General features: G+C 41.0%; 3 protein-coding genes across 3 annotated transcripts in view; 1 reads left to right on the top strand and 2 right to left on the bottom strand.

Moving 5' to 3' along the window:
• tti1 (TELO2 interacting protein 1) overlaps window positions 1-10,310 on the bottom strand; it is a 12,093-nt gene extending 1,783 nt beyond the window's left edge. The window contains exons 1-12 of the mRNA XM_005730860.1: window positions 10,177-10,310; window positions 8,893-9,650; window positions 8,217-8,554; window positions 7,856-8,120; window positions 5,749-5,926; window positions 5,266-5,558; window positions 2,933-3,331; window positions 2,637-2,796; window positions 2,051-2,218; window positions 1,738-1,886; window positions 1,278-1,418; window positions 547-751 (exon numbers count right to left, since the gene is read on the bottom strand). Coding sequence (XP_005730917.1) covers window positions 547-751; window positions 1,278-1,418; window positions 1,738-1,886; window positions 2,051-2,218; window positions 2,637-2,796; window positions 2,933-3,331; window positions 5,266-5,558; window positions 5,749-5,926; window positions 7,856-8,120; window positions 8,217-8,554; window positions 8,893-9,618 — 3,022 coding nt within the window. The 5' untranslated portion in view covers window positions 9,619-9,650; window positions 10,177-10,310. The remainder of the gene's footprint in view (window positions 1-546; window positions 752-1,277; window positions 1,419-1,737; window positions 1,887-2,050; window positions 2,219-2,636; window positions 2,797-2,932; window positions 3,332-5,265; window positions 5,559-5,748; window positions 5,927-7,855; window positions 8,121-8,216; window positions 8,555-8,892; window positions 9,651-10,176) is intronic.
• Window positions 10,311-10,605: 295 nt separating this feature from the next.
• On the top strand, window positions 10,606-17,027 carry zgpat (zinc finger, CCCH-type with G patch domain). The gene is made up of 7 exons (XM_005730773.1): window positions 10,606-10,769; window positions 11,145-11,800; window positions 11,963-12,096; window positions 12,186-12,353; window positions 12,757-12,879; window positions 14,139-14,550; window positions 14,933-17,027. Exons 2-7 carry the CDS (start codon window positions 11,190-11,192, stop codon window positions 15,069-15,071), a joined length of 1,587 nt encoding a protein of 528 aa, XP_005730830.1. The 5' UTR covers window positions 10,606-10,769; window positions 11,145-11,189; the 3' UTR covers window positions 15,072-17,027.
• Window positions 17,028-21,745: 4,718 nt separating this feature from the next.
• The window catches only part of chrna4b (cholinergic receptor, nicotinic, alpha 4b), a 10,268-nt gene continuing 4,024 nt past the window's right edge, over window positions 21,746-27,989 (bottom strand). Inside the window, exons 3-6 of the mRNA XM_005730774.1 lie at window positions 27,780-27,824; window positions 27,583-27,692; window positions 24,224-25,655; window positions 21,746-22,286 (exon numbers count right to left, since the gene is read on the bottom strand). Coding sequence (XP_005730831.1) covers window positions 22,161-22,286; window positions 24,224-25,655; window positions 27,583-27,692; window positions 27,780-27,824 — 1,713 coding nt within the window. The 3' untranslated portion in view covers window positions 21,746-22,160. The remainder of the gene's footprint in view (window positions 22,287-24,223; window positions 25,656-27,582; window positions 27,693-27,779; window positions 27,825-27,989) is intronic.

A 27,989-nucleotide genomic window follows, 5' to 3' on the forward strand; every position in this document is an offset into this window, starting at 1 on the left:
GTACAGACACAAACTTGTATTGCTGTTGTCTCACTCACAGGAAGAAAGCTGACTATAACTCATTCATTTATAAATCATAAAGTTGATTCCTACAAGAAAGTTACAGCCCTGTGATCAAATAGGCTTCAATAAGATAGATAGCATGTATTTACCCAAAATAAATATGGGATCAAAACAGCACAGAGAAAAAGTAAAAAGAAAAAGTAAAGTATTGAACAGGGGGCATTTAACAGTAGGCCAAAAAAGTCCTGGTAGCTCTTTGCTCTCGTTGTGTTCAGTTAAATATTACAGCTGAAAAGAGGTTAGATAAAGATAAGATAAGAGGTCATCTATCTTCACTGTATTTTTACATAAATGGGCTTCATGTTGCACCAATCTCCATAAAGTGAGGCGTCATACTAAGAATAGTTGTCTTGCTCTGATTTGTCCATGTTGTGGCTGCTTTGATCATTGCCAGAGCCCAAGTACAGTTCTACAGGATGATGCACTATGTTGTGTCTTGGTGAAACTGTGCTGTTTGTGAGCACTGTGTCTCTATTCTCTTACCCAGATCCAGTCTCTGGCACAGTGAGCCCAGCCCCTGCAATACAGCCAGCTGCAGTTTGTAGACCAGGGTGTGTGTGTAGACAGGCCCAGCCTTGGCGCTGATCGGCGCCTGCCGTGCCAGAGAGGCGCTCAGCTTGGGCAGAACCTCTTTAGAGACCCTCCTCCTCAGAAAGTCCCCACATGTTTCACCCAGCACGCACAGCACCTGGCATGTAATGTACAAAAATGTAATGTACAAAAGCAGCAAGCTGTCAAAATTCAATAAAACCTTCCCGTTGTATCCTCCTGGATGAATTGTAGTATTTACAAAACTTGGATATATCCCAAAGCTGATGAAACAATTTCCCAGCAGCAGCTCTGAGTGAATAAATGACTGTTTACAGACTTAACGTGTTTGAATTTGTCAGTTCATCAATGAAAACATGAATAACAAATTCAAAAATATTCCAGCTGATGACAGGAGCTGACGAGTAGCCTAATTTACACCGACAAGCAGCCTCTAAGAAGGCATCCACACTGTGATTTTTCTGTGCTGATAGAAGAAATGTTAATTTAAAGAGTCTTCACATTACAACCCAAAAAAGTAAATAATAGAACTACCGATATTTCTGAATGAAATAAGCCTGTTGTTGGGCAGCATCTTTCATTCTTTCACTACTAAGAGTTTAAAACTAAAGACGACTTGAATAATTTTGACTCACATAATGAAAAGAGAGGTTTGTTTTACTTACCCTGAAGGCTCTGAGGACTGCTAATGGGTCATCAGCTGTGAGTCTCTGCAGGAGTGCTGGCCAGCAGCGATGAGCCATAGGCAGCAGTTCATTTTCCCTCTCACTCAGCACCTGAACGCACAACTCCAGCACGTCTAGTACCTAAAGACAAAGACGCACAACACACCTAACAATTATCTCTGTTTTGATCCTGATTATATGTGAGCTGAAACTAATTACTGAGGTCTTCATTGAGAGCCCAAACTCCTGAGCAGGCACGACTTCAGCACAGACTTATTTCTGTTTCACTCCTGGACCAGACTGAATGTTTTTCCTTGATGAGCATTACACCACTGAACAGTCCTCCACACAGTTCTGACAGGATGAATTGTACCAACGCTGGCAGTCCTACCTTCACAAGAATGATTATTTTTGTTATTAGTCCAACAGTTGACTCTACGTAAAACTACTGATATAGTACCTTGAGTCGGAGCCTGAGGCTGGGATCAGACAGCAGATGAATGCAGCGCTCCATAACATCCTTAGTGATGCTGAGGTGGGAGGGAAGCTCTGCTTTCACATCAGGACTACCAGTATCTTCAACATCCTCACACTCAGTGGGAGGGACTTCTGCAATGGAGCACATGTACAGTTAGACCGCCAGTTTAGCAGTGAGGTTCAGATTTCTATGACTCTTAATTACAATGATCCATCTCCTCTACACTCTGAATCTAAAATAATCACCACTACAACCTATAGCTTATATTCCACTGGCCCTTAGACAGACCTATTACCTTGGTCTTCAGTGTCATCATCCTCTATTCCAATGCCCTCTGCCAGTTCTTTCTGTTTGCGGTAATTCAGCAGGAATTGGCGAATGCTGAGGTCTTCCTGGTCACTGGAGCGTTGCCTGTAGCTGGTAGACTTACTGGTCCTGCTACAAGTGGAAGGAAACCACCTCGCTAAAGGAAAAACAAGACAACAATATGAACATAGGTTTGGTTACAATAAAATAAGTCAGCTGATCAAATCAGTGTGACACAAACACTGATGTTTTTTGGAAAGAGCCATTAGTGACATTTAATTTACACATTTTTACTGTGAGGGCTTGTAAAACTGCAAACACCTATAGTGCCGCTGTATAAATATCATTATGAATATGTAGCAGAAAACGACTGAGCATTTAAACCATCACGATGTATTAAATGTTTCCAAAGATACTGATAATTTGATAACGAGCAAAGTTATTTATCCTGAAGTGTACTCCTTGACAGAAAGTTTTAAAGACACTGCAGAAAACATGAGTTACATTTTCTTCCTTGTCCTCTTTGACTCCCAGCATATGTGAGACTCAAGCTGACATCACTGTTGAAATCTTACCCAGTGCCTTCATGAGCGCGTGCAGCACGGAGCAGAAAAGAGCAGCTGTGCGCTCGTAGCTGAGATCCAGAGCCGTCAGCACATCCTGAACGATGTCCCCGACCAGCGGCAGCAGGCTGCAGTCAGAGTGAGTCAACATAACTGTCAACACCCGTGGAGCCTGGCCAACAAGACAGGATTATAATGAAATACAGTACAAGCTCAGGGCAGCACAGGCTTAAGCAGACAAAGGAGGAAATCAGGTAAACCCTCCAGCAGTCATTTCTGTGTCCACTTTGGGTTAAAAACATAACTACCTGTGGATGCTGGCTGAGCCTCTGAAGGTTGAGTGAAATGTCATTAAGCAGGTAGTCAGAGTTCTCATTGATCAGTTCCTTGAGGGAAGCGTATCCACAGGCCTTACTGATGTCCCACATGGAGCTCAGTCCCGCCTGGCTGACCAGCAGCGTCTCCTCACCAGCTTTCTCCAGCACAGGATACAGCGAGGTCATCAACAAGGGACGGAAATCGTGGCCCAGCGCCTGAGCACAGCAGGCGATGCCCTCGAGTTGGATGCACAGCTGCCAGATGTTGCTGTTGAGCTGGTGGATCGTGGATGCAGATGTTGACGATGAAGGAATCACTTGGAGAGAGCTTGTATTTGAGTTGCCGGCATCACTGTTGGATATGGAAAGGAGTCTGGATGGACTGAGCAGCTACGCAAGGAGACAAAACACATGTTAATGCACTGCTTTCTAACCACTTTTACACATGTACTGCAGACCTGAGGTTTTCTAGATACTATCCATGCACATGAGAACGCAAATGTCTGACACAGTTAGATCAGACATTAAACAGCTTTTAGCCTTCCTGCAAAAACAAAAACCACACAGGCTGTTATAAAATGCTCATCCTACGCACTCATATGTAAAGTGTTAAAATCAATGTGTGGCCCACCTGACACTAAGAGACAATCTTGAATAAAAGAGCAGTAAACTTAATAATAATAATGATAATTATTATCATTACAATGACTGAATGCAGCACTCTCCTCCAGGCTTAAAACGTGTTTGTGGGACCACCAACAGCCTTTGATTAGATGATCTCAGGCTGCAAGAGGGAGCGTGGGGTTCAAAAATATCAGACATGTAGGCAGGAGCGTCACGACTCACAGCGTTAAAAGTCAGTGAAATGAAATCAATTCTAAAACGTAATGGAAGCCAGAGTAAAGAGAACAAAACCAGTCTAATGTGTTCTCTTTTTCTATTTAGGTCAGAGTAATGAGTAAATTCATAAGCTAATAATTTCCTAGACCAGTTTTAATTCAAATTTTATATAAATACATCAATTAATAGATAATAAATGAATATAAGCTAATACTGTAAGTATATAGCTTTGAGCTCTAATAGAAGTATTACAGCCCAGCTGCAGTACCTCTGTAGCCCACAAGGGGGCCCCAGCCCACACTTTGGGAATCACTGTTGTTTATAAATGTCCTATGAATTTTCAGCTATAGAGGAAGTGGCATGTATGATCTCTCCAATCGAACTATCGACATCTTTTACTGAGCCCGTCTATGCAGGCAGCTTGTTCGTCTCAAACAGAGTCATTCTGTTTCTTTGTGTAAAATTTTTTTTATAAGGATGAAAAAGCATTCAACATCTTACCATGTGTTTTAGTAAGAAAACTAGGTTCATACTGCACTCCATTTATGACCCAGTTTGACTTGAGTGCAGAAACAGAAAGCGCCTCTATAGGAGTCAAAAATTCCTCCTGACAAACGTGTATCTGTGTTCTTCGATTCTTTTATTTGGCAATGCCGGCAGGATGTTTGTACTTTTTAGCTGACAGAGTGAAACTGCAAGTTTATCTACTAACTAACAGAAAGCTGCCAGAGGTTTATGGCCTCTGTTCGGTGGAGTTTTGCAGATATTTTCTCGTGCTCCAAAAATCCAGCCTTGATACTTCAGAGTAGCTACTTCAAATCTCGCAGCAGCTTTGACTTCTGCTCAGTCTGCTGAGAAATCAGTGTGAAAAGAGGCGTGGATACGTGAGCTGGTAAAGCCCAGAGCCCACGTGATTTTAAAAAAGTTTGTGCAGAAGTAAATGAAGTGTCCTTGACACTCCCAGACGTGTGAAGCCAGACCATCACAACGACATCATTTCACTTCTTTGTGTCTTTGGAGTTGTAAAGTGTTTTTGTGCATCTAGAACAGCAAAACATGGTAACAGGCTGCTGCAACCAGAACTGGCCAAATATATATCCGCTGATCCGAATATCCGCTGATCGCTCCTCACTCTGTACAATAAAGCCCTTGCAACACCCAAAAATGTGCCCTCTATTCCTTGCCTATGTTTGCATTATTTCTAAAAAGATATGAGGAGTGTTGTTTATGTTTTCAGTCTTCAGTTAAATTAGTCTAAACCAGGTTTTACTGCTTAGATTTATTTTGTAGCATCTATGTACAAACAGCTCTGCTGTTTAGACTGGATGTGCATTTTGCACATTTCTTTGTAATCATCTCTACAGGAGATGAGTCAGTATACTACTTGTCAGGAACTCCACTTAGAGGCAAGATGAAGTTAATAAATGATATATTATGTGTGGAAATGCTTGATGAATGATGCCCCAGGACTGAAATATCCTTACCTGCTGATCCTGCTGGTCTCTATCCGTCTCCTTGCTGACTGTAATCAAATGCCAGTTGTTCAGGCTGGTGTATTCCTCAATGATAGAAACAGCTGCTGCTTTAATATCTTCCTGGGTGGCAGGGCTTTCACGAACTTTGGTCTCCAAACCCTGACTCTGGTCTGCCACAGCGATACCTGCTGCACCTCTAACTGTCTCATTTAACACCATGGCAGCCTGCTTTCTGTACACTGAAGACTGGCAGTACAAGTCCAGCAGATGATCGGTCAGCAGGTAGATGTTGCCATAATAACCTAAAGACAAAAAACGTTATCTGTGAGAGCTAAAGAAATGAGCCAGCTACAACCCACGAGTATTTATACCAGCTGTCGTTGTTTTTAGAAGATAACTGCTTTAAATTCATTTGAAATTACAATGGAAAAGGCACAATGATGATAAAAAACAGGAGTGGCTAACTGAGTCCAAGTCAAAGAGCAATTATACCTAATGTGCGACAGATCTCCATGAGCACAGAGAAGATTTTCTCATCTGTGAAGTAGAGAAAATGCTTCCTCTGTGTGTGAGTGGTGTAGGAATCATGGGAGCCGGTGCTCGTCTCCACGGCAGCAGCGTAACTCCTCTCCTCCACAATGCGAACATCCATCACATCGAGTTCCAGCACCTGTAAAGCATTAGGAAATTTAACGGCGTTAGGAAATCTAAAAACATTCAAGATTGGACCTTAAAGCAGCCGCACTACAGACTACAAAATACTAATGCCAAGGTGCCCTGTATTTCTACACAAAATAAGACATATATCATTTTGGTTTTGTACGTGAACATTGACAAGTCAAATACTATATTTTGGGCTGCAGTCTTGAAGAGACTACATTTAAAAATATTATTTTTTGCATTAATAACCAGGTCACCAACAACGATGAGTCTGAATACAGAGAGGAGGTGCAACACCTGGTGGACTGGTGTCAGAGTAACAACCTGTCTCTGAATGTTCAGAAGACTAAAGAGATGGTTGTTAACTTCAGGAAGAGCTCAACGACCCACACCCCACTGCAAATCAATGGATCTGCTGTTGAGATGGTCAACAGTGTTCAGGTTCCTGGGAGTGCACATATGATGACCTCTCTTGGAACCTGAACACCAAACTGAAGAAGGCCAGTCTCCCTCCTCCCATCCTCACATCATTCTACCAGGGAACCACTGAAAGTGTCGTCTGCTGCTACATCGCTATCTGGTATGGGAACTGAACTTTTGCTGAAAAGACGTCTCTGCAGCGGATAGTGAGGACAGCAGAGACGATCATTGGAGGCCCTCTCCCACCCATCTACCAACTCTACAACACACACATCATCCGACGTGCAAACAGCATGGTGAAGGACACGTTCCACCCCTCATATACTCTATTCTCCCTGATTCCATCTGGCAGACAGTTTCGCTGCATCAAAACCGTAACCACCAGACACTGCAAGAGCTTTTTCCCCAAGCAGTCAGAGTCCTCAACTCAATACAACCAAAGAACTGACATACACAAACACCTTACAATACTCACCAAAACAACAAAAACTTCCACAAATCCACTACAAAGTAGACCTTATTTGCACACTCATTCACATAGTTACTGAACACATCTAAATTACACTATATTGGCACATGTCTTCGTTCTTATATTGAATTGAAATTGAAATTGTATTAAAGAGTCAAGAATAATCCTTATTATTATTGTTATTAAATAAATGGTTGTATAACAAAACTTTTTATCACTTAAAAATAGGAAAAAAACAGCTGTTCTTCGTGGTAAAGTGTTGAGGATCATTCAGTAAACTGACAGCCTGAAGAAGTAGAGAAAATGAGGAAAGAAGGAAACTGTTAATGTTTTATATTTCTGTATTGCTTGCCAGATGGCAGCATGGTGAACAGACTGGCTGAGATGGGAATTGCCTTTTAGTGTCCTCTGGGCTGTGCAGACACCTCCCTGATATCATTGCTCTTTGGTAGATGGGAAAAAATGTAAAAGAAAAACTCACTGTGAGTAGCTACAACAGCACATTTGTTAGAATTTGACGAATGAAATGTTTAAATATTAAAGAGTATTAAGGGAGATGGGATCAAATAAGTGTAAACTTCTTTCTACTCTTTTTCGACTATATAAATTGCGTGGATTATTTAGATATAGAGATATTTGTGGCAACTCGATTTCTCTCACTTTACTTTTTTATGTCTACTATGCTCATTTACAGATCGTCAGACACACATGTCTGAGCTGTCCGACACACACAGATCACATTACATGTGCATGTGGGGTTTGAAGTACTTTTATGTATAGATGAGATAACACCTTATCACATCATCATCAAAAGTGAGCATATATATCCACAAATGAACACTACTCTGGTTTTTATAGAAACATTTGCAAAAAAGCTTATGTGTGTTCATTGTTTTTGTGTGTGTGTTGGTGCATGCTCAACAAGACACACAAATTGCTGTACAGATCTCTAAATCGATATATATATGATAAAAGTGTACTTTTTATTTAAATCCATGGCTGTTGTTGCATAATAACATCAAAAGCAGTGTAACCTTATTGTTACATTACCTGCATTAAGGCTTTGGAAATCCTCTCCAGATGTGCAGCCGAGTTCAGCACCACAGAGACAAGCGGTCCTAAGATTTTTAAGTAGCCCAAAAACACATTGAGAACAAAGAGCTTCTTCTGGTCATCAGAGGTCCTCATCAGTCTGGGTAGGGAGGTGGCCAAAGAATGGAGATTCTCAGATAAGATGTCAGTGAAGGTCTGAGTGCCACTGCTGCCGCTGCACCTCTGATTTCTCTGGGATACCTCTCTGAGAGCAACTTCACACCTAGAGGAGAAAATAGCAGTATCAGTAAACATCTTGTATCCATTAATTACGATTCATTTCTTCCTTTTCTTTATAAAAATATCAATCAAATCAAACCTCTCTCTGACTCTAGGTTCCACATCATTGATTGCCCCCACCAGTGCTTCTAGTAGTGATCCTACACAATCAGTCAGTGAGTGACTGCATTTGGCCAGCAGGTGATCGGCCAACTCCACCATTGCCACTCTAACCCTCCAGTGCTGGTGCGCTGAAGTGCATGAGATTATCTTCTTGAGCAGGACAGACAGCTTCCCTGCCGTGTTCTTCACCCACTCCGGTGTCCGAAGGACTATGAGCTGTCCGATCCTCCCCAGGTCTGCAGAGGGAGTCTTATAGGACTCAGTGGACTGGAGCTGGACATCCTCCATGACAAGCTCCACAGTCCTGGACCAAACCTGACAACAGGTGATCACATAATCAGATCACTGCAGTGCATTTGTATTATGATATTGTCAAATTTTCCTTTAGTTCTGGAAAAACTATACAAGCCCTCTTTATGCTCTGTAAATGAAAGGTTTAGGTCAACTGAATTATTCAACAAATCAAACAATCACATAATAAATTTTTTAATATACGGTTTATTAAATGTTCAAGTCAGTGAACAAGGTAAATGTTCACTTGCGAACTATGAAATTGCATGAGATCATCGATTACATATGATGACTATCGTCTAATAAAGTGTTAAGCCATTATTGTGCTGTTGTTGTAAATCTGATTAACAAACATGTGGTACCTTGATGGCCCGGACTGTGACTGCATGGCCTTGCCTCAAATCTCCTGTAATGATCCTGGCCGTAGCCATGGTGATTCCAGGTAAAAATGATGCCATGGCGCTGCCTACAAAGCATCGCTCCTCTGATGATGGGACTACGTGTTCCTGGGTGCAGTCACACTGCAGAGTCAAAGCCTGGAGGCACGTCAAGGCTGCTGTCTGTATATCTCGAGATTTCTCCTTCTCTCCCAAAGCCAGCAGCAGTGAAACGGCAGCACCCAGCCCAGGCAGCATAATCGGTTCAAAGAGTTTGAACACTATATCACCATAAGCAGCATGAAGCAGGGCATCCAGGCACCTCAGAACAGCTGATTTTAGCTCCTCTGACGTATCTGCAGGCTTCCCGGGATCAGCTGAAGAGGACAGGCACAGGCAAAGCTCGGAAAAGAGGTTGTGGAGGGTTTCCCAGCTGTGGATGCAAGTGTTCTCCAAAACATAGCTTACTGCCTCGGTCACAGACTGCACCAGCTGCTCCTTCTTAGCCCCGGGGACTTTAAGGACAAATCGAAGAGGGAAGAGGACGTACTCCTGAAGCTGCTGCAACGTGGCATCGTTGACTTCTTTTAACTGGCCTTTGAGTGTTTCCACATTAACCACTGTGGGCTCTCGGGTGAGCAGGACACAGGCTGGGCGCAAGTAGGCAAAAGCAATCTTTGGATCGCTTATTTGAGACATGGCTGGAGGCATCACTGCAGGGGCGCTTAGGTGACGGAGAATGGCTAGAAATGCAGAACACGAGAGTAAGTGCTGTAAGCAGCCGGGAAGCTGTCTGTGCTGCTCAAGAAGATATAAGTTTATTGATTTATTTTGCTACTTTGTCTTTGTGATTGAATATGATTTGGTCAGCTGGTAACTTTGAAGGCCTATATTTACAGGTTAATTACATAAAAACCTACTTCTACAGTATGATCACAGGTACAGCCTTTGTATATAAATGGCATTACAATGCTTTACATCTTACTGTCAATAAAAGAATCCATCCGAATTTGCATGCACCAGCTTCACTGATAGTTATGATGTTTTGTGTTGCCAAACACTAGCGTTGGTCCCTTGTATCCGTTAGTACAACTATAACACTTTTGGAAGACTTGTTTGCTTCATGTAGATCTTAGGATACGGAATACAAACTTAACAAGAGCATGTCTAAGAAGACGAGTCTACCATGTAGCTGAACTACAGCATGCTGACAGCATCCAGCTTCTAAAGCACCACTGCGGTACCAGCGTCAGTATCAACACGGCCTACCTTCACATTGTTAGGTTTAAGTGGAGCCCCCCTTCCGTGAAAGCGACTGGAAATGCTTGCCTTTACAATGAAAAATTAGATTTTTACAAACAGATGAAGCTGTGCCGATAACCAGCATCATGAGTCTGCGCCAACGACGCACATGTTTAACGTAAACTAAGGCTTCCGACTTTGGGTCTTTGCCTTCAAAATAAAACAGAATTTTCTTCCTATGATAGAAACCCTATAAAATGTGTAATAAAAACATCGGGGAATTTATAGAATTTTTTTATGAAAAAGACGTTTGCTACAGAGAAATCCCCATTTTTAAGCTTGTTCTGACAATTTTTAGCTCTCGAAACGGTTTGACGCTTAACGATGTTAGCTTTATTTTGAAAGTAGAGTATTCCCAAAGGAAGTCCATTCGTTTAAGCGAGCTTGACTACTGATCGGACGTCAGACTCATACATATAGGCATGTTTGCCGGTGCTGCACAATCCTAGTATCTGTATTTAGTTATTTGAACTAAACATATTTTGAATAAAGAAGATTTTGTTGGGGCTGTCATTTTCCGTCGCCGTGGTGGATATGAGACAGCTACCCTAATTACAAAGGTAATACAAGTGTTGTAAAAGTTAGCTTAAAGACGGCTAACAGCTAAAACAGTCTGTGATGATGTTACAGACATGATTATTTTGCTACGTTAAATCCTTGACAAATGTTATGGTACCTCGTAACACACCAAAACACACAGTCGATGCTCTTATTACAATGAAATCACATCTTTTAGATGTGGTTCTGTTGTCTACCTCAGATTTACCAACATTCACGAAGCTATGCTTCCTCTTTGTCCTGTTGTCACTCAAATATCTGGAAATTTCTTCTCTTGCTATAAATAAGTGGCCCATAAAGTGTGACTTTCGAAATGATCTTTCTTCTTATATCTAGATTCCCCTTTTATCTTTTGCATCTTGTTTTTTTTCCGCAAGGGGATAAGCTGCCGGTTCCTGCCCTGGCTCGTACCTAGGGTCAGCATGGATGAAGAATCCCTTGAGGCAGCCATCGCTGCCTATAGTGCCCAGTTGCAGCAGGTGGAGACAGCCCTGTCTGCCGGCCTGGACCCCACCCAGCACTCAGACCTGCTCAAACTGAAAGAAGATCTCCGTCAGCTGATAGAGCTCACTGAGGCCAGCCTGGTGTCTGTCAGAAAAAGTCAGCTGCTTGCAAGCCTCGAGGAAAGTAGCAGACTGCAAGTGAATGCATCAGAAGCAGCTACTGATGCAAACGGTGGACTTGATGCTGAGTTTGCTGCTTTCTACTCTGAACTTGGGGAGTCTTCGGGTAATAGCTCAGATTCCAAAGAGAGAACTAAGGACGGGGGAGGGGGGGAGGTGGATTATGAAGAGGAAGAAGAAGAAGAAGAGGACAAGGAAGAAGAAGATGCACTAAGTGGTACCAAAGTAAGAGCGCCCTATCGGACAACATGGGGAACATTGGAGTATCACAACGCCATGGTAGTGGGGGCAGAACCGCCAGATGGAGATGAGGCACAAGTGCGAGTGCTCTACATCTACCCCACCCAGAAGTCTATGAAACCCTGCCCGTTCTACTTGGAGGATAAATGTCGCTTTCAGGATAACTGCAGGTAAATTATCACTTTCACTGATGTGACCATAAATTACTGACAGCGTGATTTAAATTCGGGGCTTCTGTCAGTTCAGTCCGCTACAAGATTATTGTATCATCTACTTGGATCTCAGATCTGTACACACAGAGAGTTATATTTGGTGTTTTTTCACTATCAAAGGTTTTCTCACGGTGAGGTGGTCTATGTGTCGGAGCTCAGAGAGTTCCTAGACTCTGATCTCAGTAATCTGGAAGAAGGTTCATCTTGCTTGGCTCGTCATGAGGACGGTATCTGGCACCCAGGCAAAATAAAAGGTATTCTGTTCACAGAGTGGTCGTAATGTAAACACAAAAAAGTATGAAGAGGTATAAAGAAATAACTCAAAGCCTTCCTCTCACTTTAGAAATTGACAGCGGTTTCTACACTGTGAAGTTCGACTCACTGCTGCTGAAAGATGCCGTGGTCGAGGCCGACGGCGTTATCCCACCTTTAAGGGAAGATGACCCGCTGTCATCAGAGTCCGACTCGGATGACATCGGTGATGGAGATGATGCTATGGGATATGCAAAAGGTGTGTTTACATTTTGTAAGAAAAAACAAATCAGCCACAACATCAGAAAATATAATCTTTAAGTCTGCCTGCCAATAAAAAAGGCAATGGGGTTCAGAGGCACTCACTTAAAAAAAGAAAAAAAAGAAAATGAAGAGGCTGCATGGTGTCGTGATTTCTCTTGGCAAGTGAGCGATCACCTGCTCGATTCACCTTTGGGGTTTTGTCAGTAAAACTCCTTCTGACAAACAAACAGCTGAAAGTAGCTTATGTTAAAAAAAGTTTCATGTCAGGACATCATAGAGAACGATGTTAGTAAAAATGTATCTGTCATAGCTACACATTGGGCCAGTTATTAATATGAAGAAGGGTTTTCTTGACTTGAAAAAAGAACTGACTGTGTCTTTTACTTGTTGTGCAACAGTTATAGACTTTGCTGTGGAACCCACTGAAACATCAAGCAGTGCTAATTTTGGTGGCTGGGAGGCGCATACCAGAGGCATTGGATCCAAGCTCATGCTCAAAATGGGCTACGAATATGGAAAAGGTGAGTGCAAACAGTGCACAACACAGCGCTGAGGCTCAGAAGTCACAATGTCCACCCCTGGCATGCTGTTTAAAAATCAGCTAACCTAACTCTTTGCAGTCATTTTGTTTTATTTTTAATTCTTGAGTTTTAAAAATAGGACAAAACATACATTTAAGACACTTTTAGAAACAAGAAAAAGTAGCACCAAGATTAGGAGAGGTTGTGATGGTGTGTGGTTAGTGTAAGACAGTGGTGTTTGGGTGAAGCAGTTATTTTCTTTAACAAGACGCGAGAGGGCAGTAAGGTGCACTTTAAAATCATATACAATGCATCACAGCTCAAAAGTGTGTCATCTAACAATAGACACACAAATGTCTATGCTTAAATTTGTGCTTTGTCCAGTTTTATTTTCACTTTGCTCTGTACATGATTGTATGTTTGTCACGTAAACAAAACAAGTTTTCATATTAACTTAAAGTGGTTTGTGGTATATTCAACCCAAACAAATGTCTATCCAAAATAAAATCAAGTCAAGTCAGATGTTTTTGTATAGCACATTTAAAAGACATAGATCGGTCTTCAAGTTTGAGTTGAAGATTTCCAATCAGACCTACTTTGTTTTTTGGTTTGTGTGGGAGGGGTGGGTTGTTTATTAGGAAAAAGCTTAGATATTACAAACAGCCTCTTCCATGATTTTCTTCCTACTTTTGTCATACAAAAGAGGGAGAGCAAGTACCAAAAATAGAGATAACTAATTAAATAACATTGATTAATTATTATTGAAGGAATGAAAGACAAAAAACAAAAATGTTCCCAGTATCTTTTGGTTCTTCCAGTCTAATATTCAGTTGTTGAAAGGAGGAGAAATAACCTATATAAAATTATAAATAATTTAATTATAATATTTATGATGGTAGTGTGTGTGTGTTTGTGTAGCACATCTATTTATCTATCTATCTATCTATCTATCTATCTATCTATCTATCTATCTATCTATCTATCTATCTATCTATCTATCTATCTATCTATCTATCTTCTGGTTTTCACTGTCACACTCTATCATTTTTTGTGTGTAGGTCTGAGATTGAGAATTACAGTCAAACTACTAAACTAACATTAAGTTAGATACTGGCGAACTGGTGTCTTAGTTAACATATTTAGAATGAATACAAATGCATTTTCACTGCACAGTGAATCCTAATAAAAGTCTATGCATGCAGATGTAAGAAGCACATTACACTGTGTTCTTCTTCACTCACTGTCTTTTATGTTTTCAGGCTTGGGAAAGCTCCAGGAGGGCAGAGTGGAGCCAGTAATGGCGGTGGTACTACCCAAAGGAAAGTCTCTGGATCAGTGTTCTGAATTCACCCAGAGACGCACCCAGAGCAAGGCTGCAAAGGACGGCGCACAAACCGGCCGCCCAAAGCGGCGCAGAAAGCCTCGGGTCGCTACCAGAGGGGGCCAGACCGTTTTTGACTTTCTCAACCACAAGCTTGGAGGCAAGACCGCTCATCCTCCCGAGGGGGGTGCTGTTGCGCCATCAGCGGCAACCGGGGTGGAGGCTTACCAGGGAGGAAAAAGCACCAAGAGGAGTCTGAACGTGAGGCTGTTCCAGGCTGCCGAGAGGGTGTCCCAGACCGAGAGGGAGATCCAGAAGCTGAGCGAGTCACTCAGCAGACAGGAAGGCAGGTCAGTACTGGGGTCAGTGCACAGTCTTCATTAGCTGTACTGCAACCTTAGCCAATTGTTTCCCCACAGAGCCTCAGCAGCTGCTGTCACATTAGAAACCATTGCATATATCGCTCTGCTTACACAATACAACAGTCTATTGTGAGATATGAAGCATGTGGAACTTGAGTTGCTATAATGTTCCTGACAGTTAAAGTGGTAATTAATGTGAGTTTACAAAGAAGGACTGTGGGAGTTGCGCGAAAATGTAAATAAGGTGTGAAGTTGCGAGGTTAGACACATGGTTCTGTGGCCAACGCAGCTAAATTCAGTTTGACTCATCATCTCGTCTCAATTCCTAATCTGTCTGGGTTTTTATTTATTTATTTTTATGTGTGCAAAGGGACCCATCCATAGTGAAGCAGTTGGAGGAGAAACTGTCAGCGGCCCGCCGGCTGTTGGTCCAGCAGAAAGCCCAGGAGCTGTCCATCCAGAGAGAGCACAAGAAAGCCGACACACACAAGAAGATGACTGAGTTCTGAGCTCAGCTGTCTCTCAAAGACATGGAGGATAAAGGAAAGCACCGCGAGCCTGAAATGAACTTTTGCTCCCGCCCTTATGTCAGGTTTTTTTTTTTTTTTTTGCTACACTGTATTTGAGGACTTGTTTTTTTCCAGTCGTTTCTCACTGCCGTCTCTTGATGCAGAGTGAATCCGCTGCTCTTCATTTATTTTTAAGCGCTGGCGCATTATCCGCTCAGCATTGATGTCTTTTTGATTTCCAGCTGCACAGGTCTCAATAATGTTCAAAAATATTTTTCATTTTTAATGAACTTTTGTTTTCCTAGCTGTATTTTTCTTCACCCGAACTGAAAAAAGAAAAATATATAGCTTGTTTGGAGAACCTATTGTGTGCCTTCCTTTGTTCTTAACCGCGCACACCTGAGCTCCACTTTAAACTGAATGGACTGTGTAACAGAATTTGTAATGTGCTCCCATTGTTAGGCTTCTCTGGCAGAGGTTTCGATCGCTCTGGCCGAGCACCGCTCCAGTGGTTGGGACCTTATACTTGAACTTTCATACTTTTAAAATTACATCCTCAGGAGTTGGAAGACCTTTGCAGAGTTTTGAAGTTACGCCCACGCCTCTTACGGCTCGTACACACCATCTTTGAAGTTGCAACCGTAACCTTTCTGTTAAATAATGAATTTGGAGAGCAGCCTGCCTGCTCATAAAGTCTGACACACATTGTCTGTGGGGTTGGGTGGTGGCTACGTGAAGTAAAAGGTTGCAGTCGTAGTGCTGGGCAACCGTAGACCAGGCCTTCGTCCTTTTATAAGCGACTTCAAAACTGATGTGGCGAGGCATAATAACGCTATTACTTCAATTTATAAACACCTCCATTTAACATCTCAAATGAGTCCAGTGAGGTTTAGTGTGAGTCGGAGACCATGACAGACAACTAGAGGAACTGGTGAGCAATCATATCGTCCCTGAAGGAAGACAGATTGTACAATCACGCTAAAGCAGTAACAGCTGCAGTGAGATACAGTGTAAGCCTGTGCACGGGGGTCTACTGGAGAAGGCGGGAAAGCCACAGAGGCAGAACTCCTAAACCTTCTTCTCTCCGTACCCTGAGGGAAGCCCCCGCTTGCACCTCGGTCTCTTGAGTGACAGCACTTTGACTGCTGATGACTGCAGGGGTGACGCTGAATTCGCTGATCATGCACTATGTGTGTTGATTTAATAGGATCCCTTGAGGGTCTGTGCTTCACGCTTTACCCCATTTATGAGGGTCCAGTCAGTGCCCAGCTAGAGGCAGATTCACTGCGTGTCCTACTGTGGTCGTGCTGTCTGCATGGTTGGGTGTATGAGTGCACCACACACTCCCACAGACACTCGTGCCATAAGAATTTGCTGGGGCAGTTTTTAACTGCGCTTCTCGGTGCCTCACAATTATGTGAGGTGAAATTACTTCTATTACTGTATGTTACTTGTGTTCATATTATATAGGTAACACATTACTCTGTTAATTTTTACTTGCTTTTAACTTTTTAAAAGAGTGTTACTCTGAACATGTAGATCAGCTGAGCTTTCTAATGTTTTTGTTTAATACTCCTGAGAAAAGTGTGTGTTTTTATGCCCTATTCATTAGGTTTCACAATCGCTGTCACAAATATTGTAAATATTTTCTTATGTACAGTCATATACAGGGTAGGAAATAAAGACATATGGTGCAGGTGGATGTCATTCTAGCACAGACAGGTTTATTGGCACACATCTTACAGATTAAAAAAAAAAACAGCCTAACGTTATAAAAGTATAAGGTTATTATCAGATATCTGGTTCAGTCTCTTACAGTGAACCTCACGCATGAATACAAATGTCTCACTTTCTTTGTGATGAATATTGCTGAAAACTGTGAACTGATTCAGTTATCTAGCAAACTATTTCGTGTCTGAACTCACAGAATAGATTATTAAAGTCATGCTAACTGTCTCAGTATTCCAGTTTTTACACTTAGTGGTGTTCCTGAGCTAATAGGCTTTGAAAAGGTGCAAGTAAAATCCTGCCAAGGGCTAGAGACCCCTGCACCTGCTCTGGCTGATCTTAAAGCCCCAGAGCTGGCCTCCAACCTGTAATCTCACCTCCAGCTGACCCTCCAGCTTGAGGCTGATTTGTTTCATTAACACGGAGGAAATGAAATAGGACTTCCAGTATTAAGTAAATAGTCAAAACTGCTTTGATATAAAAGCCAAATTCTGACCGCAGTGTTTATGGTAATCTGTCTGACTTTATCTTTGTAAGGTTTACGTCTAAACATGACCATGAAACCTGCATTGTATTCATTCAGGTTACTTTAAAGGTAGAGCTCTTCCTGCTCGGGTTTACAGTCATTATAGAAATGCTTTAATGGCTGAGTTTGCCAGTGATGTTCTGACTGCTTCCCTAACAGGCGCAGGCTGTTCTTTGGCCAGTTGGCATTGAATCTTGGATGCAGATGCTATTCCCTTGTGAAGATTTTGGCTCAATATACTAGTTTTTGAATCGTGAGTTTTACTTGAGATGAAAGTGACTTTGTGAAAATCTCTCTAGGATGCTTTTAATGCTCCCAGAGAAGCACGAGTGACTCCCAAAGCACTTAATGCATACTGTTTAAATACAAAATATTCTCATCTGACACAAATACACTGTAATCATGAAAACATGACTCTTCACATATGCAGCACTCTGTTCTATACATTGAAGGCCTTGCTATCTACCTTGTATGCACAGTTATTACCAATTAACAGTTAACAAGTTTTCTTTTTACAATTTTGCATGATGCATGAAATTGACATGTTTTTCCATCAGTTTACACTTAATAACACATCAATGACTCACTCGAAGGTATTTTGAATATTGTCTCAGAACTGAGTCTTCTTGCTAAATCAATTTTAGCTTTGGATGGGATGTGAGGACTCTGTCCCATTCTCCTGAAACATCCATTTAAACTCTGTCAGTCTGGATGGGAACCATCCTTGAGCTGCCATCTGCAGGTGGCATACTGACGTTAAGTCTGGTCTTTGGTTGGGCCACTCAAGTGGCAGCATTGTGCTGAAACCACACTTGGACTTCATTTCAGTGTCATGTTGAAAGGTGAACCTTCATCCCAGTTTCAGGTTGCTGGACTCTGGAGACTCTGTTCTTCTAGGACTGTTCTGGATTTTAATGCATTCACACCACCTTCAGTCCTGACCCGTCTCTTTGTCCCTGTCACTGAGAAGCACCTTTGTGTTCACTACAGGGATAGTATTTCACTGTGGGGCTGAATGAGGTGATTGAAGGAGCCTGCTGTTTACCAGACATAAAACTTCTGGAGTTTTGCTCAAAGAGTTCAATTTTGGTTTCAGATCAGAAAATATAGTTCCTGGTAAAAGCAAAGCTGACTGACATTATTAATTTTTACATATATTTGCTAGAAAAAATGGGACACAGCAAAATACTAAAACATGCAAACACAAATGGAAATACAATATACAAGGCAAAAACAGAGTTTGTACAATTTTAATAAGCTTGAAGGACAATATTTGGTATGACCACCTTTACTGTCCGACACAGTCTGAATTCTTAGGTAAACTTTTTGTAATGTCTTTTAGCGGTCTTCTGGAAAAGAGCCTTGAATGCCCTCCAGGTATCTTGAAGGACATTCAAGGCTTTTCTTTGGATGTCTCTGTGTAGATGATCCCACACTGCTTTAGTAATGTCAAGGTGTGATCTCTGGGGAGGCCAAATCTATTGCTGATATTATTCCACTGTATGTTTTTCAGTCCAGGCATGCTTTTAATACACTACTAGTGTGTTTGGGATGATTGTAATGCTGAAAAATGAAACCAATCAGATGATTTCCATGATTTTTGCATGTTTTCTTCATTCTAAATTCCAATTCAATTTTGACAAAATCCAACTCCACTGGCTGAAATGCAGCCCCTGACCATGACAGAACGTCCACCATACAATGCAAATGTCTGTAGATACTCACTGTTGTGCGTCTCTCCTAACATCCTGCATATTGACAGCAATTTGAAGCAGAAAAATTCTATTTTGGATTTACCCCACTAGATTCCCTTGCGCTGTCATTGATTTTCAGTTCAGTTCTTGTGCAATGTGGCATAGCTCAGCCTTTTCTCCCTGTTTCCCTTGCTTAAGAATGGCTTCTTGACAGCCACTCTTCCGCTGAGACCATTTCTGCTGAGGCTTCAGCCTACAGTCAACCGTCCAGATGCATCTCTCGGTTCCTGTGTCTAGTCTTTGCTGGATTTTACCTAGGACTTTCATCGATAGCTTTTAGGCCTCACAGTTCTTCTCTTTTCCTTTGCTTATCCAATTTTCACAGACTTTTTAAGGACAGTCCCCACACCATGCCATACCCATTATATATAGGTTAGTATTAGTAAGGAAGCAGCTATCATTAAGTTCATCTTCTTTGCAGGAAATAACCAACATTTTGAAATCAAAATGTCTACATTAATTATCCGAGCAGGGGCATATGTATCTCAGAAGACAATCACTTAATTGAAATTAGCACTGAAGGTCAATTTTTCATAAAGGTAAATTCAATAGCATGACATTTAGCTGTAATTAATAACACTGTGTACTTACATGGCATTTGGCATTGCTTCCTTGAGGAAGCCAACACAAAGGACCTTTATGGAGTTTTGCCATTTGCTTTTCTACAAGTATTTAATGCTGAAATTATGCACGAGATCTGTGCTGAAAAGGCATGGCTTATCATTTAATGAAAATTAGTTTGTGGTTTCATAAAGACCACGCTCATTTCATTTTAGAATTATAATAACAATATGCTGTGGTATTGTGTATCCTTGGAAAACTGGTGGGATAAATGGAAATTAATATCCGTTCATATATAAATCTTTGAATGCAGACAAAAGATTTAAACTCATGTTTGTCATATGCTACATTTTTGATGTTGCAACAAAGCCAGAGCACTCATTTGTATTTCAGGCTATCGCCACCTTTTTTTCTCCAGAGTTTGTGCTGAAACGTACGAATAAACAGGGAGCACGGCAGCTATTTCACCTTGTTCAAAGTGCAGTGTTTCCATATTGTGCTAAATTGCTGTTTTCTCTTGTCTGTGAATTTACATAATGATCAGTGGTTAGTCGTCTGCTGAGCAAGTGGAAATGCAATAGTTTGTTTGTTGAGGTCAAAATTGAGGTCATTACTTTGGGTATTCAGGTGTAACATTACATGCTTTTAAATCTAATCGGATGTGGAGTTTTATTCACGTGGAGCTGCAGGGTGCTGATATACGAACACAGGATTAAAGTGGAGTAATTGAATACTTTTTCTTTTCACACACAATTCAGTGATACACGTTTGTTCTGTTCCTCATGTTTCATCAGTTTTGTTTTGTTTTTGTTTCATTTCCACTTCTTTAAGTTATTTAGGCCAACAGTTCAAATTTCTAAAATAGAAATATTAAAAAAGCCTTTTCATAGATTCACATACCTAATCTAGATGCTTTCCATTTAGCTTTGTTTTATTTCACATGAAATTAATATAAGTAGGCATGTGCCTATAGCTCTTTATGTGACATAAAGAAATCAAACAAGGCTTTTAAAAACATCTCACAACCCACACGCACGACAAAGGTGAGGGTGAATTTGGCACAAAGGCAAAGAAATCAAAAAATACACCCAACAAAGAGTGTGAGGGTGTTAAAGAACTACATGGACTTGAACTGAAACTGAAGTGAAGCATCTAAACTAGAAATGTGTGTGCAAAATGTACAGTGATGTGCTTTTGAACTAAAATAAACAATGAAATTATTATTTAATGCAAAAAAAATCTGTCCGGTCAGCTGTACAGTTCTGTTAAGGCCCATAATTATTTAATGATTGCTTTACTTCTTGCAAATTTTATAAGTGCTCCTAAATATAGTATCTGCTTTAGCTATTCTTTGAGGACAGAGGGACACGTGAGATTAATTTCTGTAACGTATTTTTAAAAAAAACATCCAAAAAGCAGGTCCTCCTGTGGAAGCAGCGAATGAATAAAACTAAATGTAGTTAAGTGTGAAACCCTCCTCTGCCAACTTATTTTAAAACACTGCAGTACAATTAACCTTTGCTCTGTGCATGAAATAGTTTTTCACAGAATAGTGGTGTACTCATTAATAAATTGTAATTATCTTTTTTTATATAGCTGTTGTAGATACTGAAAAGATCCATTATGGGAAGCGACAGAAGTCAGGTCATAATGAAAGCGGAGAGGACGCTGGAATTAAATGTTGGAACTAATGAGTAACAAATTCATTTCAAAATCTTCAACGCCAAGGTAGAATAATAATATTACCAGCATCGCCACATTTATTGTCATCATCCATATCAGTTTCTGCTCTACTTGATAAACCAAAAGAAGCAAAAGAGATGGAAAGAATGACAACGATCTGCAGTAAAAGCAAAGAGAATGGCTGAATAGATGTGCTAGAGTTAGAAAGTTGCAAAGCTGCACGTTTGCTTACCTGTGGAGTGACTCTTGCACAAAGCAGGACACCTGAATGCACCCAGCCAAGAATTCTGGCAATTAGGTTTCAAAGAAACAATCGTTTTATGAACATATGTATTTTTTTGTATTTGGCAAAAGCACTGTACATTGATCTGTTCCACAGTCCACATACTGCAACACTGACATTACTGAAGGAATGTTAAAAGTTAGCTATATATTCAACTTTACACAGTCTTATGAACAGCTCCCGGTGCCTACAGTCTTTGTCTGTCTGTGGCATCATCCATAGTTCTTCATGGGTTAGAGTCAATTTTTCACCGTTTTTTACAAGAGTATCTGATTGAGCCATACAGCTCAATGTCAGAACGGAGTGACATGGAAGGATATTTTTGCTGTTGGCCTTTTGCCCTCATAAAGAATTTATATGCCCACTGAAATCGATGATAGATATTTCATCTTGTCTTTTAGCGAGTAACCTTCCGATGACCCGGCCTAAGAGCGAGAAATGTGACAAGTAGTCCTTTTGAAAAACAGAAAATAAAAAGACCTTTTTTTTGTTAAGAGAATGGGGGAACACGTCCTTCTGTCTGTCCGTGTTCTCTTTCCCTTGATGCAGAGATTCTAGATCATTCCAGCCAGCCAAGGAGGAAGAAAGAGTCCCACAGATCCCAGTATACACACCAGCACAAACATCCAGAGGAATATCCTGTCAATGACCATGGCCACATACTTCCAGTCCTCCTTGACCTAGCAGAGAGGGGAAACAGCACAGGGGGACATTTCAAATTTCACTCCACACCACCTTCCTTTTCTACCTGTCAGTTTTCACCCTTGATTGATTTCTCACGAATGGCTGATTTTTTCATTATGAGTCTGCTATCTCTTAAATGTCAGTCAATCCTTGCTTGTGTCTCTTATGAAAAATTCAAGGTCAAATTGCGGAGGTCCCATTGTTTTAAAGACAGGCCTATTCTGGTTAGAGCTCGAAAGCGTATTGTGGCGTCGACGGTGACTGATGTCAGTGAATACAATAGGTTTTTATTACATTTGCTCACATATATCCTCCAGAAACGTATTTTTCCCCTCTCAGAAACTTTATAATTAGCATTTTATCACTATGTGCTGAATTTTTTTTAATTATTTGACACGTAATACTTGTTCCAAGCACAGTTCCAGGGTTATGTTTGAAAGCAATAAAGAAAATTCACTGTTCACACTGAGTTGCCCATAAGAGCTTCTAAATAAGACAGTGTTCTTTTATCATCAGAAAATCCCGATTACTGTTATTACTGACTCAGTCATGTCACTTTTATCTTGCTTTTTAATAATTAGCAATGGTAAATTGACTTGTCATTTATGGGTCTGATACTTGATTGTCATTATGTGTTTATGTGCTCTTCCTTTCTTGCATCCCTTCTGAGTTTTTGGGTATGCGCATCCTCAACATATGCAAAAGCCATGGGAGCAGTATATAAACATGTATGTAAATGCCAACAACAAATGTTTTGAAAAGAAACAAATATGATATTGAAAGTCTTATTATACTTTGTATGATTTACAGTGAGCAGAATCAGTAGTTTAAAAATATATCCGTGTTGGCAGGGGTGATTTGGCCCTGTTCTTTTTCTAGTCAATAACATTTTTAAAGCCTCCTCCTAGTACACAGCATAGACAGGAAAAAGTGCAGTATGTGAACAATGCTGCATGCAGTGGAGCTCTGCATACATAGATGATAAAAAGCAGATAACAACATAACCATTTTTTATTTTTATGCAACACACAAAGGACAGCCCACACTGCTTAAAACACACTATTTTTCCAGTTATTCTGCAAAGCAGCACGCATTTATCTGAGAACTGTAACACGATTTATTTGTTGTCACTCAGTGCCTGAGTTCAGCTTAGCTGGATCTCTGACATGCAAAATAACAGGGTTACTTGTTTGTTCAGGATTACTTTCATCCTCTTTTGCACGAGAAAAGAAAGAAGGGGAGGAGCACTGCTTGGTGGGAGTGAGCACAGGGAACATACATGTAGGCTTTTTGCATGGAAGTACATTTCACCCCTGTGGGATCCAGTCAGAATCTACTGTTTTTATTTAATGTTCCTCTGACACCTTAAATGCCTGCAGGCAAAAGATGCGAGGTAGTTATGGTTTTTTTTTTTACAAACAAACTGACCTTTTAGAAATGTGCCCGCTGAGGTACCATGTTTCTCCTGCTGGGATCTGACTAATTTTGAAATTGAACAAATCGTGACAGATCAGGTATTGGATTTTATTCTCCCATTTACTTCAGTCTCTAAATGGTAGCTCAAAATTACACAGTGTGGTTTTTGTCCTGTCTGTCTCCTCTCATTCCCTACTAGCCGTGGCAGATAGCTCCCTGAGCCCGGTTCTGCCGGAGGCTTCTTCCTGTTAAAAGGGAGTTTCTCCTTCCCACTGTTGCCAAGCGCTTGCTCATAGGGCGTCATTTGATTGTTTTGGGGTTTCTTTTTCAAATTATTGTAGGGTCTTAACACTAAAATATAAAGCACCTTGAGGTGACTGCTGTTGGGATTTGGCAATAGATAAATCAAAAATTGTGCTAAAAGCCCTTATTTAATTTTTGAAAGGATTTCACTTGTGTTTAAAACAGAACATTTAGAAACATTATTACCAAGGCTTGATCGTTTCTGTCTACTCACTGAAAAGTCTGCATCTTCTGCCCTGAGATGATCAGCGATGTACTGCACTCCCTCTATAGCCCGTTTCATAGCTGGAGAAATAGTTGGAATCACAGCATCCTGTTGGGTACTTGCATCTTTTGTGGACTCTGCTGTTAGGGTTTCTGCTAGCTGATCTGTAGGAGGAGTTTTTTTCAACTGCCCCATTATTCCAGAGACCCCATCATCATGCAGACAGCAGTACTGGACACTGCTGGAGCGACACAGATGTCTGGCTTTCTGAGGAAGCGACTTCTGTTGGTCACACATTTGCTCTACGCTGTGGGAGCGACCATTTGGGGCCAGTCTACTTGGTTCTTCCCTCGACAGGTTGCGAAGTGGACCCAGTGGCAAAGTTGGGGGCAATGACAATTGGGAAGAAGACGAGGCCGCTGAGTTGTGTCTGCGTAGGGGTTGCTTCTCTGAGAGAACTGAATACTGACCAGATGTGGATCGGCTGAAAATGTCGGCCTTCAGTGGGTGATCTTCTTCATTGTGCTTCCCAAGAGGGGAAGAGGGTGGAGATGGTGAGCAGACGAGGATGCTTGGGCTGTCAGACTGTGTCCTTGGGATTATATTTTCAGCCTGGGCCATTTGTATTAGCCCAGTCTCTAGGCCTGTCCAGAAGGCCTGAGAGTTGCCTGTGGCAGATATCGTTGTTGGACGGTGCATCATCTCAATAAGCTTCTTGCAGTGCTGCTTTGCGGTGCCTGGCGGACGCTTCATGAAGAGGACCTGAGGTACCAAGTCCAGGAATACTCTGCGGACCCAGTGAGGCATGCCATGTGTTTGTGGGGATCGGTGGTGTACATTCAACACAAAGACGGTAATTATGATGGAGAGCGTGACAAAGACCATAGTGAACAGCAGGTATTCACCAATCAGTGGTATGACCAGAGATGTAGATGGTATTATCTCTGTTATCAGCAGGAGGAACACTGTTAAGGACAGTAGCACTGAAATGCACAAGGTAATCTTCTCGCCACACTGGGAAGGCAAATAGAACACCAGCACAGTCAAGCAGGAGATAAGCAGACAGGGGATAATAAGGTTTATAGTGTAGAACAATGGAAGCCTCCGAATGATGAAGTAGTAAGTGATGTCTGCATAGATCTCTGTGCAGCACTCATACTTTTTTGTATTGTACTTGCCCACTGCATTGACAATCACCCACTCCCCGCTCTCCCAGTAGTCCATCTGGTCCACATCACCGGCCATGCTGATCAGATCGATCTTGGCACGGTCATAGGTCCAAGAGCCGAACTTCATCTTGCAGCTTTGCTGGTCAAAAGGGAAAAACGTGACATCTATGCTGCATGAAGACTTATAAATGGCTGGTGGCATCCACTTTATCTGGCCATCGTAGAACAGATGCGCCTTTGTGAAGTGAGTAACTGCAAAGTCACCGTCGGCACTGCAGATGAAGACCAGGGGAGAAAGGTGGAAACACATATATCAGACTCACATCACATTTTAGCCCCTCTTTAATAAAGGAATTTTATAAGTTTAATTCTGGGTGATTTCTTCAAGCACTACTTTAAAATGTTCAAGGTCAGTCGCAGCTCACAGGTAGAGTAGATGTTCAGTTGCCATGGAGGTAACTAAGTCTTTTTCATTGGAAAACTCAAGTAACAAATAAGATTTTTTGCTCAATAGATACAGGAGAAAGTTAAAGAAGTGGTGTTATCCGTTTTTACAGTTTCTAACCCTGTGAAATTCAGGGGTCGAGACTAATTTAAAATGTATTTAAAAGATTAAGTATTCTGAGTCATCAAATAAAAAGTGAAAATGTCTTCACCTATGTCAATGACACTTATGTTTATGTGTGTACATCTCTAAATGGGCACGATGTCATGTCTTTAACATTCGGTTGGTGTCCAGTTTGTTCATTATTCAGTTCATTCACAGTCTGTTGTTGCCTTTTTGTTATCTCTTCATGCTCTACTTGTGTTTGAGTCTGTCTCCATTGAGTTACTTCCTGTTTTATTTTGGTGTTCCTTGTCATTTTCTTTTCTTTTTTTGCAGTTCCTGTGTCTCATTATCCCTGATTTGCTCCAGCTGTGTTCCCCATCTTTTTCCACCAGCCTCATTAGCTTTTGTATTTATTGTCTCAGTCTTCCCTTGTTCTTTGTTGAGTGGCTCCATATTTCTGTGTGTTCTCTAATGTTTCTCTGAGTCTTGTAGTATTTGTTAGTGTTTCCTATCCTGGAGTAATTATTCCTCATTATTCCATTTTCCCGTTCTTATTTTGGACTGTTTCCCTTTCATCAATCCTCCACTTAATGCTTGCTTTATGCTGCACATTGCATTTGGGTCCGCAAGCAGCTACCACTTTCCACACAGCTTATGATTTTCTGTTTAGAGACGTTTATGGAACAATTCAGTGCTAACATGATATAATTTTCGAGACGTGAATAAGGTCTTCATGAGCCAGAGGAAAACAGAACTTGAAGATACAGTTTTGTCTCAGATCTGAAATCTCCTTTGTGTACACAACAGTCCTGCTTTTACACACCTGATACCAGTTATTACATCCACCCTCATCGTGTGAACCAGCAATCTCAGTTCTACATCTCAAGGTGCAGAGCTCATTCCAAACCATTCAGCTCAAGTCTACAGAGGAAATAGCTTGAACCTATGTAATCAGAAAACCCTTTTGATGTTTATTTTCTCTGAATGGACATGCAGGCTATTCACAATGTAACATTTTGCTGTTTAAATCAATGCTGTTTACAAAAGTCTTTCAGATATTGTGTCACAAATGCACTTCACAAGTGAGATCGCCATGTTTTGCCTTACTAATTAAAAGAGAGAAGTGACAAAGGTTCAGTCATTTCACCATGAAAACAACAATCTTTGTTCAATAACTTAAAAGTTGGATATTTAGCAAATTCTTTCATGAAATTTTCTTTCCTATTAGCCGACTTTTGGAAAAAATATTAATCCAGGTTTACTTGAGGTGCTCATACTAGATGCATTTTATCGTTGAAATACATCCAGTTACATTTCACCTTCTTATTCCCAGCCAAATATATTACTTTCTGTCATACTGAGCTTTGTTTGTAACCACATCCATTAGGAGTGACCTTGTTCACATATATTTCAACTAAATTCCTTTATGACATTGGCACAGGACAAGATGTTTGGCACAACAGCAGATTCTTCGTGTTTTCCCTCAAGTCATGCCATCTGTTGGAATTAAACCACCAGAATCTGAGCATTACTTGCCATATGATCATTTTTACATTGAAATGTTGACATTTAAAACGCACAGGAAGCACACTATGGGCCTGAAAAGAATCTAAATTTCATATAACACAAAAAGGTGTTTCCTTCCTCACTTGTTGTAGAGGACAATGTCGGGTCTCCAGATAATCTCTGAGGGGATACGTATGGAGGTGACATTTTCATAATCCTCTGGGTTCCAGCGGAGTTTGTAATCGTTCCATTCCTGTTGCAAAACATTAATCATATTTATGCACCGCAGCGTTATACTGGACTGTATTTCACATGCCTTTTCTCTATCATCTTTTCTTACTTGCTTAACCCAGACATTTGTAGTCATCATCTGGTTCTTCTCATCCTTTTATGGAAAACAGAAAAGAGGATTACTCTGATTACAATGAATTCAACGTCCATCAGCACTTTATTACCACTGAGATAGAATTGAGTTTTTTCTTTCTCTCTTTTTCATGGTCCTCCCCCAAACTCATGGGGATGGGATTTTGTCCCCATAAGTGAGTGTTAG

This window comes from Pundamilia nyererei, unplaced genomic scaffold (assembly GCF_000239375.1).
Source record: "Pundamilia nyererei isolate P.nyererei 1_Seehausen unplaced genomic scaffold, PunNye1.0 scaffold00039, whole genome shotgun sequence".
Lineage (NCBI taxonomy): Eukaryota > Metazoa > Chordata > Actinopteri > Cichliformes > Cichlidae > Pundamilia > Pundamilia nyererei.